The 15,405-nt window shown below is 53.8% G+C and overlaps 1 protein-coding gene across 1 annotated transcript in view; it reads left to right on the top strand.

The window, feature by feature from the left end:
- The window catches only part of ZBTB46 (zinc finger and BTB domain containing 46), a 63,590-nt gene that overhangs the window by 14,519 nt on the left and 33,666 nt on the right, over positions 1-15,405 (top strand). Inside the window, exon 2 of the mRNA XM_040638604.1 lies at positions 11,786-12,754. Coding sequence (XP_040494538.1) covers positions 11,818-12,754 — 937 coding nt within the window. The 5' untranslated portion in view covers positions 11,786-11,817. The remainder of the gene's footprint in view (positions 1-11,785; positions 12,755-15,405) is intronic.

Raw genomic sequence — 15,405 nt, 5'->3', positions numbered from 1 at the left:
AAAAAAAAAATTAAGTGGATTCGTGGCTTTTCCTGGGACTTTTGTAACTAAGTATCACAAACTGGGGGCTTGAAACAACAGAAGAGCGTCCTCGGGCAGTTCTGGCGTTCCCGGGGAGGGTCCGTCTACCTGTCCAGCTCCCCGGGCTCCGGGCCCTGGGCTGTGGCCCCATGGCTCTGCCTCTGTTCTCACGTGGTCTTCTCTGTGTGTCTCTGTTCAGATTTCCCCTTTTTATAATGACGCCACTGGGTTATGATCTCATCTTACCTTGGTTAAATCTGCAAAGACCCTGTTTTCAAATAAGGTTATGTTCGCAGGTATTGGGGTTGGGACTTCAGCATGGCCTTCTTTGGGACACGACTCATCCACAACAGTGAGTGGCCGCCTCCATCCCCGGCTTTGCTGTGAGCCGACGGGCACATCGGAGCCCACCCCAAAACGCATGTGCTGTCACGTCTGGACCCACGTCTCCTGGGCACCGATGACGTGGTGCTGGGAAGTCACAGGGTGCGCGGCTGGTTGGCAGCAGCCTGACCGTCCACCTACAAGGCCACTGCCCCATGAGCTCCTTCTTCTTCTGCCAGCACTTAAGACAGGACGTTTAGCAAGCATTTCTCGAGAGGCGCCTGGGTGGCTCAGGCAGCGAAGCGTCTGCCTTCAGTCCAGGCCATGACCCGGGCTCCCTGCATCGGGCTTCCTGCTCAGCAGGGAGCCTGCTTTTCCCTGTCCCCACTCACGCTCTCTCTCTCACGCGCGCTCTCTCTCTCAAATAAATAAATAAAATCTTAAAAAAAAAAAAAAAGTATTTCTTGAATTCAACGTGTAAGTTTCCAGTCCTGCAGGTTTCGTGTGAAAAAGTACTAGAGTTGTGTTGACCCAAGGGTGTGCATGGAGCCCGTGGAACGTCGAGATGTGGTTCCTGTGCTCAGAGGCCCCCAGACTCGACCGCAGCCCACAGCAGAGGCTCGAGCGCTGTCTTGGGAGCGCCTGGAAGCTTCCCGGAGGAGGAGCAGTGTCTGGCGGCTGGAGGGGCTTGCTGTCCCTCTTCCATCTGTGCAGAATTTGCCTTTGCAGGTCAGACCTGTTAAACTAGCACGTTTGTACCGCCCAGTGTCTTATGCACAACCAGAGTGAGGTAGAGGGAGCTTAACTGCCCATTAAGACCAAGCGTGGTTTAAAGAAGAAACATCCAGAACGAGACTCAGGTCTAGCGGGACTTGTCTGGGAGGGTGCGTACACACCCGACCTCTTCCCCTTTCTTTCCCCGACCCACAAGACAAAGAAATTCCCCCGGACCAGCTTCCCAGCAGCGGAAGCAGAGAAACTGGAAGTCGGAGCGGCTGCGTTAACTCAGCCCTCAGGTGGGCACATGGGACTGGCCCGTATCCGAGGCCTTTCTCCAGACTCCGGACGCTGCCTGGCCCTTTTCTGTCCTCTCCTACCCCCATCGCACGCTTCTGGGTACCAGGACCGGAATTAGGACCCCTCCCCCTGAAGCGCTGGTCTCCGGGCCCATGTCTTGATGGCTGGTGGCCCAGCCCCCTGAGGCCTGGCAGAATCCTTGGCTGGCCCGGCACTTGGCTCTTGGCTCATGCTGGACCTCTCCCTGGCCCTGCCGGGGCTCTCATAGGGACTCCCTAAGGGCAGTGCCCTCACCATCTCTGTTCCGAGGTCTTGCACGCGCTCGGAACCATCCTGAAACACAGAGGCTCGTTGGCTGTCAAGGTTCTGTAGCCGACTGGGTTCTTCTCGTCCATGTGACGTCAGGTGGGCCTGCAGTCCCCCGGGAGCTGGGCTGGAATGACCAGGCAGGTGGCTGAGTGGTCTGGCACCTGGTGAGGTCAGGGCTGGTTTGGGCTGCTGGGGTGGCCCTTCGCTCCACACCATCTTAGGTCAGCTCCTGTAGCAGAGTAGCTGGGCACAGACCTGTCCACCTACAGAGGTGGATGCTGCCAGCTCCTTGAGGCTCAGTCCCAGGCCAGGGTCAGTGAGGGAGCCCTAGACCCTGAACTGTGGGGTGGTGGCTCATGGGGGGACCTCTTCAAAGGCCAGCGCTGTCCTCTGAACGTGTGCTGCTCCCTACGGCCCCCCCATGAATGGTTTGTAGCCCCTTCTGGGGAGCTGCCCTGCCCAGCCCCTCCCCATGCCCCCACAGCACCTTTACGGTGATCTAGAATCGTCCCTGCTATGGCTCTGGCCTTCTGGGGAGGGGAGTGCCCTATGTGGGAGGTGGGGTGGTGCCCTCAGCCTTGGGTGGGCTCCAGGCCTTGGCATGCAAACACAGTGGGTGGTACGGCCTAGAATTCTGCTCCCCTGCTTAGAAATTTTTTTGGAGGGTCTTCGGTGTAGGGTGGGGAGGGGCTCCGCCCCTGTGGTGTTTGGACAGGGGGCACCTGGGCACTGGGCCCTGTGGCCAGGGTGGGGTTGCATCCGAGAGAGGAAGTGACGCTGAGGCAGGTAGGGAGGCCGGTAGGGAGGTGGGGGCGCTCCAGGCCCCTGCGAGGACAAGGAACCGAAAGAGGCACAGAGGAGGGGCCGGAAGTGAGGGCTGTGCCCACAGGGCCTCCAGACCTGAGGCCGAGCAGCAGGAGGGCCCCCAGGTTTGCATTTTTAGATCACGCTGGGGCAGTGTGGAGAATGTGAAGGCCTCTAGCTCCGCTCTGTGCCAGTTTGTCCTCAGTAGAGAAAATCTGGGGAATAGCACGTCCCACCTCGCCAGCCACGGCTGATACTCCGACCTATAGAGAGTCTGATCTGTAAAACGGTGTCTCATCGTGGGTACCCTACCCTCGAGTTTTTCAGAACACAGTAAACCGTTGCAACAGCCCAGAGTACGGAGATAACGTCCGTGTGGGGAGCTTGGAGCCGAGTTTCACGGCAGCTGACCTCTGCCCTCAGACGCACAGGGTCGGGCAGAGGGCCCTTTCCCCGGCGATGAGCTTTGCTTCTCCCACCTGTCTGATTACCGCGTGGGCTTCGGCCACGGTCCTTGGCAGTTGCGTGTGGTGTGTGAATGTGTGGGGCTGCCTAACCAAGCACCGTGGACGGAGGTCTCCACACGGGGTCTCTTCTCTCCCGGCCCCGGGGGCCACGTCCTCCTTGGGGGCATCTGTCCCTGTGTCTCTGTTGTGTAGGGACAACGCCAGTCCTGCTGGACTAGGGCCCATCTGGGGACCTCATCTGACCCAGTTACAGCTGCAATCACCGCGTCCCCGAGGGAGGCCGCGTGCTGGGAAAGTGGGGGTTAGGAATTCAGCAGTCGGATTTTGGGTACAAAAGACCCCACAACAAATGGCGATACGCGAACACAGGTCTGTAGTTGAGCAGGGGTACTTTCACAGAGGCAGATGTCTAAACGACCGGCAACCGACTGTTGTCATGTAAAGAGTGCCTCTCAGGGGTCTGCACGTGGCTGGGACACCGTCACAGAGGACATCACCCCCAGTGCCAGGTCGCTGAGCCCTCGGGACCCTGTGCAGCCGGCGGCTGCCGCCCTGCCCCTAGATGAGTTCGTGCTTTCTAGAACTCCGCACACGGCGGCTCGCACTCCGCGTGATTACGTTGAGATTCGTGCGTGTCTGAGAACGTGACGTTTAGGCACTGGGCTGGGGGCACGTGGACGCCTTCCTGCCGGGCGTGTCCTTGGGTTGGGACCCACCCCACGGCCCCGTGTCCCTGCAGACGCACGCATGCGCCATTTCTGGGTTTGACGGTCACGCTGCCGTGAGTGTCTGCATGCGAGCCCGCGTGCGGGGCCGTGTCCTCACTTCTCCTCACACCTCGCGTGGAGGTCACGGGTCGTCTGGTGTTTGTTTGGCTTCTAAGGGTTAGGGTGTGTGTGGCGGTTGTCGCCGGCATGCCCTGAGGCCTGAGGAAGGTGAGCCCCTTCCCGTGTTTGGTGGTTCAGGTATCTTCTGCGCGGTGTGTCTGTTCGAAATACAGCCCGTTAAGAAAATCCCTCCCAAGTGACTACAGGAGGGGTGTTTAGCATAGTGAGGTTGGCCCCGACGTCCGTGGGGGCGCCCTCTCCTCCGCGGCGTGTCGGCGGGGCAGCCTGCGGGCAGCGTGGGCCACACGGGCTCAGAAGGGCTTGGTTCCAGCATGAGGGCTATCTTGCTTCCACTCGAAAGCAGTGTCCGCCTGTTAGATGACAGTCAGGGAGAAGCTTGAGTAAGTTCGCATTGAGCTTAACAGACACGCACGGGTTACAGGTTACAGGTAAGAAGGTGAGTGACCTCGGCGTAACCTGGTTGGCGCAGGCATTTGAGAAGGACACTCGGGCCTTACGAGTTGTTCAGATCAGATGTGGGCTTTTCTCGGGTGGGACTCAGTGACCGGCCGGGGGAGGGTCCCGCCGGCTAGTGCGGCTGACCCGATGCTTGTTTGCTTGTAACAAGGGCACAAGGTCTAAGTTCCACCCACCGTTTTGCATTTTTATGGGAACCAGGGGTCTTCCTGGCGGAGCTCCTGATGGCTGAGAGGAGCAAGGGACCCCAGCCCGGTCCCTGAACTCGGAACACGCGATGCCGTGAGCGACGTGCATCCACAACGGTCTTCAGATTTCGTGGTCCTCGTGCATTTTGAGACGTGGTGATGCGTTTGGACTCTCCCCGTGAGGCGCTAGCAGTCATGCGACAGCAGAATGAGTGAGAAATTTGTGTCTTCAACAGCATGGCCTCTGCTGATAATTTGTGACGATGGCGTTCTGGTTGAGACCCCCTTACCTTCAGATACTGGTAGTAGAAGGCATTGGAATGTAGTCTGTGACTCCCCAGACCGGAGATTGGGGTGCCCTGTCCCGAGCTGGTGACGGCCTGGGGACGGAGATGCCCAGCCCTCAGCATCCTGGGCGCCCGAGTCCTAGAGCTGGCAGGACGTGCTCCTGTCGTGTGGCGAGGAGGCTGCAGGGACCAGTTCCCGTGCTCCGGTCGGAGCGTTTTCTTTATGTTGGAGCCCTCGGAGCCGCATCCTTGCCCCTGGGTCACCGTGCCGAGCGGCGCTCACCGGAGCCAGCGCAGGACAGCGGGGTGGGCTTGGTGCCACACGCACGCTTGTTCTGAAGCTGGCTTCTCTGTTGGCCGGGAATGTGGTGTCTTTGAGCTTTGGGTCTCCTGGCTTGCAGCCTGGGGACGCCCTCCGCCTTCCCTGGAGACTGCGGGATTGGAAATTGCACCCGAGTGTCCCACCTGTTGCCTCCCAGAGGACCCCCCTTCCTTAGGAGTCTTGGTGACCTGCATTGTCCACCGTGTCCCCCGTTGTCCGTGGTTAGGGCCCCCGAGTCCGCATCAAACCCCCCAGAGCTGGTCAGGCGATGTGACCTCTCCAGTCTGGTCTGGAATGTGGATCCAAGATGTTTGGTACCAAGGTGGTTCTGTTTTATAAGTGATTCTGTCGGAAACAGTCTCTCTCGATCAGCAAGCTCTAAGTGGGGAACCTAGAGGGGAAATAAGAAAGAAAGTTGGGAAAAAACAGCAGGGAGAGGGTGCAGCTTTTCAGGGGTGCAGCCTCGGGTGCCGGGCGGTGACAGATCGCCTGCTTGCCCTGTGGTCTCGCTCAGCCCTGAGACCCTGACCTCGCAACGTTCTGGCATCTGTGTTTCTTCATGGACCACAGGCTCTCTTAGAAAGGGCCCCTTACCCACGGAGGGTGCCGCACATGGGCCTGGAGTTCGTGAGAGTGCCCTGTGCTCTGCGTAGCAGCGCAGGTAATTCGGAGATGACAGGTTACCTGTCCACAGGTGTGTCTGCGGCCAGATGTGTCTCCATGAGGTGGTCCACGGCACCTGGGCAGGTGCTCTGCTCTCCGTGCCCTCAGAGAACCTCAAGGCTGCATCTCAGCTGTCAGGCCGTGGACGACACGACCCCTGTGGTCAGGTGGGTGGGACTCCCAGGAGCCCCTCGTAACGGAAATTCAGCTATTCTCCTGAAGCTTCTTTGGGCTTGGATAGATTCCACGTACCCTTAATATTTTCATAGCAGACTCTTATTTTAGACTCCATTTCTTTTTTTTTTAAGATTATCTATTTATTTATTTGACAGAGAGATAGAGACAGCCAGCGAGAGAGGGAAGAAGCAGGGGGAGTGGGAGAGGAAGAAGCAGGCTCATAGCGGAGGAGCCTGATGTGGGGCTCGATCCCACAACGCCGGGATCACGCCCTGAGCCGAAGGCAGATGCTTAACCGCTGTGCCACCCAGGCGCCCCTTAGACTCCATTTCTTTTTAATATACAAGTAACTTTTTTCCCTAATGGAAATCGTGTTGGGGGGTCCCTGGGGCCCCAGCCCTGCCAGTGCAGCTGCCTCCAGCAGGGAGGGAGGGAAGAGGGTGGGGGAGGGTGCCCAGGACCCGGCCAGCGGAGGGAGACGAGGGATGAGAGCCTTTGGCTCTTTGGGCCTGTCTTCGTAGCCTCAGAATGTAAAACAAAATAACCACATATCTCACCACATTTTGTTTTATTTTCATGTATTTTAATTGTATTGCCAGTAAAACACAAAGGTGGCTAAAAATTGGAATCTGTCGGTTTTAACATTTCCGTGGGAGCAGCAGCCCAACAGTGGTTTTTAGATAAATATTAAAGGGTACCTGCTCACTTCCGAGGAAACAAAAAACAATTAAAAATAAAACTTTAAAAAAGAAAATTAGAATATGTTTGTGAGCCTGACAGCCCCAATTAGCAAATACTGTATTTTAATAGAAGCCACAGACCTTTCCTCTTCGTTTTTAGAAATTAAAGTATTACAGATAAAATTGAAATCCCCCACGTTACGTTCCCCACCCCATTCCTCTCCTCTCCCCTCCTAGATACATCCCACTTCACGAATTTTGTGAGCATTGCCACACACATCGTGATACTTGCTCTACTAATAATCGTGATGGTGGCAAACGTAGTGGTTTAGTCTGTGTAGACGTTCTTATAAGGATTTTGTAGATATTAACTCATTTAATCTTCATAATAACTAAAGGTAAGTATGATTATTACTTTCATTTTACAGATGAAGAATTTGAGGCACAGAGAGGTTAAGTAACTTCCCCAAGGTCGCACAGCCAGTAGTATTGCAGCCAGTATTCCAGTCCATGCATGCTGACTGGACGGAGCATGTGGTTTTGGACTCACTGACAGGAAATGACCGCTGTGCCTCAGGAGCCACAGTGGGGTTGTTTTGTGGAAGTCCTTTCTTTAATTTCAATAAATGTTACCATTTGTAGCCCTTTGCAACATGACATCTTCATGAAACATTTTTGGTGTTTATTCTTTTTGACGTGTGTAGACCTAGAATGTTTAAGTGTTATGCAGTGTTCGTTGAGGGTTACCCGTGGACAGGTACCGATTTCCGCTTTTATTTCTAGTTAATGTCTCCCACTATGCATAGGTACAAAATGTATTTTGTGATGAGAATCTTAGTAACTTACTTTTTTCGAACCATTGAAAGATTGAATTCCAGTGTAGGTAACAGACTGTTAGGGTCACGTGTGCAGTGTAGTGATTCACACCCAGTGGTCATCATGGTAAGTGTGCTCCTATCCCCACCACCTGTTTCCCACGTCCCCCACCCTCCTCCCCTCCGGTGACCATCAGTGTGTTCTCTAGACTGAAGAATCTTGTTTCTTGGAGTGTCTTTTTATTTTTTCCTTTGTTCATTAGTTTTGTTTCTTAAATTCCATGTATGAGCAAAATCGTATGGTATTTGTCTTTCTTTGACTTCTTTTGCTTGGCACAATACTTTCCAGCTCCATCCATGGTGTTGCAAATGGCAAGATTTCGTTATTTTTGTGGTTGAGTACTATTCCAGTGTGTGTGTGTGCGCGCACCTCCTTTATCCGTTCACCTATTGACGGACACGGGCTGTTTGCATAGTGTGACTATTGTAAATAGTGCTGCTAGAAACATAGGGGTGCATGTATCCTTTCAAATTAGTGTTTTTGTATTCTTTGGATAAATACCCAGTAGTGGAATTACTGGATCATACAGTATTTCTATTTTTAATCTTTTGAGGACCCTCTGTACTGTTTTCCAGAGTAGCTGCACCGGTTCGCATTCCCACCAGCAGTGCCCGGGGGCTCCCCTTTCTCTGCGTCCTCAGCAACACCTGTTGTTTCTTGTGTTGTTGACTTCAGCACTCTGACTGGTGTGGGGTGATGTCTCACCGTGGTTCTGATCTGTGTTTCCCTGGTGATGAGTGATGTGAAGCATCTTTGCACGTGTCTGCTGACCATATGGATGTCTTCTTTGGAGAAATGTCTGTTCATGTCTTCTGCCCATTTTTAAATTGGATTATTTGGTTTTTGGGCATTGAGTTGTATAAGTTCTTTATATAATTTAGATACTAACTTTTGATTGGATATGTCATTTGCAAATATCTTCTCCCGTTCAGTAGGTTGTCTTTTAGTTTTGTTATTCCCTTCACTGTGCAGAAGCTTTTTATTTTGATGAAGTCCCAATAGTTTAGTTTGCTTTTCTTTCCCTGGCCTCGGGGGACCTATCTAGAGAAATGTTGCTCTGGCCAATGTCAGAGACTTTACTGCCCACGCTCTCTTCTAGGACTTTTATGCTTTTAGGTCTCACATTTAGGTCCCTAATCCGTTTTGAGTTTATTTTTGTGTATGATGTAAGAAAGTGGTCCAGTCTCATTCTTTTGCATGTAGCTGTCCCATTTTCCCAGCACCATTGGTTGAAGAGACTGTCTTTTCCCCGTTGCATACTCTTGCTCCTTTGTTGAAGATTAATTGACCATATACTTGTGGGTTAATTTCTGGGCTCTCTATTGTGCTTCACTGATCTATTTTTATGCCAGTACCATATTGTTTTGAGGACTGCAGCTTTGTAGTATAACTTGAAGTCGAGAATTGTGATGCCCAAGCCTTGCTTTTCTTTTTCAAGACTGCTTTGGCTATTCGAGGCATTTCTGGTTCCATACAAACTTTACGTCTGTCTGTTCTAGTCCTGTGAAAATGCTGTTGGTATTTTGATAGGGTTGCATTAAATCTGTGGATTGCTTTGGATAATATAGACATTTTAATAATGTTTGTTCCTACAATCCATGAGCATGGAATGTCTTTCCATTTCTTTGTGTCATCTTCAATTTCTTTTTTTTTTTTTAAGATTTTATTTATTTATTCGACAGAGATAGAGACAGCCAGTGAGAGAGGGAACACAAGCAGGGGGAGTGGGAGAGGAAGAAGCAGGTCCCAGCCGAGGAACCTGATGTGGCAACGCCGGGATCACGCCCTGAGCCGAAGGCAGACGCTTAACCGCTGTGCCACCCAGGCGCCCCTCAATTTCTTTTTTTTAAGATTTTATTTATTTATTTGAAAGAGAGAGAGAGAGAGACCCACAGCGTGAGTAGGAGGGTGGAGGCAGAGGCAGAGGGAGAAGCAGATTCCCCGCCGAGGAGGGAGCCCGATGCAGGACTCGATCCCAGGACCCTGGGATCATGACCTGAGCTGAAGGCAGACGCTTCACCGAAGGAGACACCCAGGCGTCCCCCTCTTCAATTTCTTTCATTGGTGTTTTATAGTTTTCAGAGCACAAATCTGTCACCTCCTTGGTATTTTATTAGTTTTGGTGAGAGTTGTTAGTAGGATGTTTTCTTAATCTCCCTCTCTGCTGTTCATCGGTGTATGAAATGCAGCAGATTTCTCATATCGATGTTGATTCCTGCGAACTTACTGAATTCATTTATGAGTTCTGGTAGTTTTTTGGTGGGGTCTTTACTGTTTTCTAGATATAGAATCGTGTCGTCTGCAAATGGTGAGAATTTTCGTCTCTCTTACCAGTTTGGATACCTTTTATTCCGTTTTCTTGTCTGATTGCTGTGGCTAGGACTCCCAGTACTGCACTGAATAACAGTGATGACATCCTTGTCCTGTTCCTGACCTCGGGGAGAAGCTCTCAGTTCTCCCCGTTGAGTCTGATGTTCGCTGTGGGTTTTTCATAGAAGGCCTTTATCATGTTGACGTATGTTTCCTCTAAACCTACTTGTTGAGAGAGTTTTTATCATGAGTAGATGCTGTATTTTGTCAGATGCTTCTTCCGTATCTGTTGAAATAATCATGTGGTTCTTATCCTTTCTCTTTTGATGTGATGTATCACACTGATTGATTTGTGAATGTTGAGGCGTCCGCAACCCAGAATAAATCCCACTCGATCATGCCGAACGGCTTTTTTAATGTATTGTTGGATTTGGGTTGCTAGTATCTGGGGGGTCAGGGTTCTTGGGCCTGTGGTTCTCTTTTTGTAGTGTCTTTACCTGGTTTTGGTATTGGGGTAATGCCGGCCTCATAGCATGAGTTTGGAAGTTTTCCTTCCTCTTTCATTTCACAGGGCACTTTTAAGATGATTTCTGGTGGTGTTTGGAAACATACTGTAACGACCAAAGGAAGGTGTGTGTGTGTTGTGATGCTCTGAGTCAATAAAGAAGTGTGTGGGGTGGACCGCACCGAGTCCTGGGGGGCCGCCCCTCACAGGGAAGAGGCGGATGCCCCCACGTTTGAACAGCGTAGTTCTCTGCCATTAAACACATGTTGGCAGTTTTGGTGAGCGGTCCTGCTTGACTAACCAGCTGGAAAATGGCGTACTTAAGCGGGAAGATCGGCCCCTGACAACCTTGTCTTTCTCTGGGAGTGTTATGGGGAGAGTGTGTCCTCCACCCCCAGGGCCTCGGACTGCGATCTAATTTGGATGTAATTGGTTAAGATGAGGTTGTTCTGGAGTGAGGTGTCCACCGTGACCCGTGTCCTTGTAAGAAGGGGACACTGGGACACAGGCTCACAGGGAGGAGGTGTGGGAACATGGAGGCAGAGGCCTGGTGGTGATGCTTCTGCATCCAAGGATGGCCAAGGACTGGCAGCCGCCAAGCTGGGATGGCCCTGGACACACCCTCCCGCGGAGCTTTAGAGGGAGCTGGTCTGGGCCTCTGGCCTCCGGCTGTGCGAGGATCCGGTTCCCTGTGAGGGCCTCCTGGTCTGGAACACTGTGTTCTGGAAGCCCGGGGAAGCTAACAGTGGCAGCAGAGAGGAGAACCTGGCAGACGGATGGGGAGGCGGTATCAGGAGAGTGCCGCAGGAGGGCACCAGACCAGAGTGCTGTCCAGGCCGGAGCCCCTCCAGCCCTGGAGTCTTCCTCCCTTGAGCTGATTAGTGCTGGGGTTTCGGAAGGTGGTAGGGCTGGGGCTGTAATGTCTGCCTCCAGGCCTTTCTGCCCCATGGGTTTTCTTTGTGTAGGAAGCCCTTGTTTTGTTTTTATTTTTTAAGAAGATTTATTTATTTTAGAGAGAGAGCCAGCAGGGGCGGGGGGCAGAGGGAGAAGCCGACTCCCCACGGAGCACAGAGCCCCACGTGGGGCTCGATCCAGGACCCTGAGATCATGACCTGAGCCGAAACCGAGAGTCGGACGCTTAACTGACTGAGCCACCCAGGTGCCCCTGTTTTGTTTTTAAAGATGTATCTTCGAAGATCCGGGATGAGGCTCCCTTGGGTTATTTCACCTAGATTTTACATTTAGGTCAGAAAGTCCCTTCAGTAACTGATGGCCGTTTGCCTTCCGTGCCAAGGGGCGGCCGCTGTGTGTCGGTTCTGTTCAGAATGTGGTTGTGGTGGTGGTCAGCCTTGACCCCACAACCTCGCTGCAGACCGCTGCTCAGGTCCACCCGCCAGGCGGCTGCCCTGCGGCCAAAGGCACAGTCCTGCCCCCGCATAGCGGCCGGGCCGTGGAGGAGGGTGCGCTCCGCCGAACTCCCCGGGCGTGTTTGTCAACCGCGTGGCTAACCCGCGTGTTCTTGCCCCCACAGAGTCCGTAGAACGGCAACACCAAGACTTCCAAATGAACAACCGAAAGGAAGACATGGAAATCGCGTCCCACTACCGGCAGCTGCTCCGCGAGCTCAACGAGCAGAGGCAGCACGGCGTCCTGTGTGACGTCTGCGTCGTCGTCGAGGGCAAGGTCTTCAAGGCGCACAAGAACGTCCTGCTCGGCAGTAGCCGCTACTTCAAGACGCTTTACTGCCAGGTGCAGAAGACGTCCGACCAGGCCACGGTCACACACCTGGACATCGTCACGGCCCAGGGCTTCAAGGCCATCATCGACTTCATGTACTCTGCCCACCTGGCCCTCACCAGCAGGAACGTCATCGAGGTGATGTCCGCGGCCAGCTTCCTGCAGATGACGGACATCGTGCAGGCCTGTCACGACTTCATCAAGGCCGCCCTGGACATCAGCATCAAGCCGGATGCCTCGGACGAGCTTTCCGAGTTTGAGATCAGTGCCCCGCCCGGCAGCAGCACGGACGCGCTGATCTCGGCCGTGATGGCCGGAAGAAGCATCTCCCCGTGGTTGGCCCGGCGCACGAGTCCTGCCAACTCTTCTGGAGACTCGGCCATCGCCAGCTGCCACGAGGGAGGAAGCAGCTACGGGAAGGAGGACCAGGAGCCCAAGGCCGACGGTCCTGAGGACATCTCTTCGCAGTCGCTGTGGCCTGGCGACGTGGGCTACGGGTCTCTGCGTGTCAAGGAAGAGCAGATTTCACCGTCTCATTACGGAGGGAGTGAGCTGCCTTCCGCCAGGGATGGTGTAATACAGAACTCTTTCTCAGAGCAGGCTGGAGGCGATGGCTGGCAGCCTACAGGTCGCAGGAAGAATCGGAAAAACAAGGAGACGGTCCGGCATATCACACAGCAGGTGGAGGACGATAGCCGGGCCGGCTCCCCAGTGGCCTCCTTCCTTCCGACGTCTGGGTGGCCGTTCAGCAGCCGAGACTCAAGTAAGCCTTTTGTGTTTTACGGGCAGGGGCTGAGACCCTGTCCTGCCACCGCGGCCCCAGTGCACTGCGTGTCTGAGGCCCTGTGGCCGTTTGTCTTGTGTGTGAAGCATGCAGTAGGACTTTGGGGGCCCCCAGCAAGACACTGCCCGTGTCACCGGCATGCAGAGGCTAGCTGAGGGAGGGCTTCTTTAAAGCTGAGGGGTCAGCAGCTGGAAAAGGGGTGACACCTGGCGTGGGGTCAGTTTGAAGGGTCTGCTTTCCTTTTTATAGGGCGGCCTTTCTTAAACACCGGTGAGAGGATCTTCATTTTGAAAGATGTAAACATTAAAAGGTTAGAAGGTGGAAAAGTGCATCAGATGAGGTGACGCGGAGGTGGGATGTCTCAGGCACTCACTGTCCCGGGGCCTCGGCTCTGGGTTTTCTGTCCAGCAGACGGGAGTTTTGGTCGTTGTGGACGTTGAGCAAACCATCGTGTGCCCGTGTTTTGTCCCTGGCCAAGAGCTTATCTCGACCTGGAGGGACCTGAAGGCCTCTGGCAGTAAAGCACTCCTCAGCGAGAGATGTTTTCTCGTTTCCAGCCAGAACGGCTCTGTGGTTCAAGCTGACAGACCTGTCGGTCTCTTGCACTTGCTGGGCGTTTTGCTGCACCTCGAGGGGTCCCCCTGACTGCACGTCCGGCCCTGCGTTAGGGTCAGTGTGGCTCTGTGCTTGGCTTTGCTGAAGCTGGTCCGCACGGTCTGGACGACAGTTCTGTGTCTGTCTCCCAGACAAGTGGGTAACAATCTAGACGTTTACGAAACACCAGGTGCCCTTCCTGCTGCGGACCGCGTGATGGTTACTGCTAGCCCTTCTCCGCGGCAGATGGGGGACCCGGCTCCCCCCAGCCCGGCCCCAGCCCGGCCCCAGCCCGGCCCCAGGTGCAGTGGGGTGGGGAGGGATGAGGAAGGACATTCGGTGGAATAGAGTTGGACCAGAGCAGGGTGGAGGCATCTTAGCAAGGTCTTGTCCTGGGGAGGGCCCTCCAGGAAGGTCAGAAATCATCTGGAACGTGGGAATGGACGGAGGTGAGGGCAGCAAACTGGGGTAATGGTCCTGCAAAATGTCCCGGGTGGTAAGCATCCTGTACTCGGGTGGGGGGCACCTGCCCATTCCCCTGCGCAGAAGGCTTCCTGGGCAGGGTGGGTGGGGCCCCTGAATGAGCCCGGGCTCCTGCTCTCTGCTCTCGATAGGCTAGCTTTTAATATCGTGGTGAGACACATGCGCCATCTCCTTTACTCTTTAACCCGTTCTAAGTATAGAACGTATTGGCATTAAGCACGTTCACGTTGTCATGCAGTCTTCATTGCTGTTTATCTTCAAAAGGTTTTCATCATCCCAGACCGAAACTCCGTATGCGTTCAGCGGTGCCTCCCCGAGATGCGCTTAGCTTGTGTTACTCCTTGTCATTCCCTGTCCCTGTGTGTTCCCAGCCCTGAGCACACGGCCAGACCCCTGCGTGTTCAGTACAAGCTGGTTGAATCGTGGTTGTTCAACCTTGGGCAGATGACTCTGCCGTGGGGACTGTCCTGGGCAGTCTAGGACGGTGTCAGCATCCCTGACCTCCATCCACCAGATGCCAATAGCAGCCCGTCCCCGAGTTTGGTGACCACCAGAAGTGTGTCCAGTCATCGTACGTGTCTCTGACGGGCAGCGCCCCACAACTGTTGGAGTGTAACCGAGCTAAGAAGAAGATGAAGTTTCTGAGCTGCTAGAAAAGCCGCCTCCCTCCCCGCCAGCTGTTGGTAAGGAGAGGTACGCGCCGTGCGCTCCAAACTTTGTTTAGAATCCGTCACCAGCTCTGACTGAACTCCGAGAAGCCGCAGTCCCTGGTGAATGACTTAAGGACACATGTTTTGTGTGGAACCTTCTGGGGTGGTCAGTGCTGCAGTCCTGTCCTGGGACGCCCGCTTGAGTGCCGTGAGCCGCCCAGCGGGCTGTGATGCTGGAGGCCTTGCGGTTTGAGGGCCCATCAGCACAGCGAAGAATGTTTGCTCCTCAGGCCTGTGGGTTTGAGGTTTTCAATGCAGTTGTCAAGCAGAAGGTGTTTTTAGAGTCCAACAAGTGCTTTCGGCTGTGTACTTTTGCTAATGTCTTAAATCCCTTGGGTTACCACGGCAACTGTGAACCGCTTCTGTTAGATTATTCTGAGTTGCAGAGACAAGGACATGAGGTTGTAGGCTCGCACAGGATGGCTTCTGCCTGCTGTGGTGGCCATTTATTCCTCTACTCTGGAGCTGGGGCCGGGCGCGGGAGCCTGAGCTGTGATCCCAGCGGAGCTCAGTTTGTTTTCGTTCCGTATTTATTACCTCTTGGAGAAGAGTAGTTTTAAATTCTCATCCTATTTGTGGGAGAAAGGGCCCTATTCCAAGGGAATGTGTCAGGCGGTCCCTGCAGATCATTTGGGGGCTCAGGACAGATGCTCAGATATCCAGCTCTTCAACCAGGGCTGCTGGTCCCGGGCCTTCTGTGTGTTCCCACCTTGACTTGTGGTCATTCGGAGCCTGTTAGCATCGAGTGATTTTTCCAAGCAAAAGGTCAAGAGCATTTTAACCCAATGGATTCCAAGAAAGTGTCCGTGGGATTTACTTCTGAGTTACAGCAGTTCCCTTGTG

The sequence above is a fragment of the Ursus maritimus genome, unplaced genomic scaffold (assembly GCF_017311325.1).
Source record: "Ursus maritimus isolate PB19 unplaced genomic scaffold, ASM1731132v1 scaffold_22, whole genome shotgun sequence".
Lineage (NCBI taxonomy): Eukaryota > Metazoa > Chordata > Mammalia > Carnivora > Ursidae > Ursus > Ursus maritimus.
This window is presented reverse-complemented; position numbering and strand designations above follow the sequence as displayed.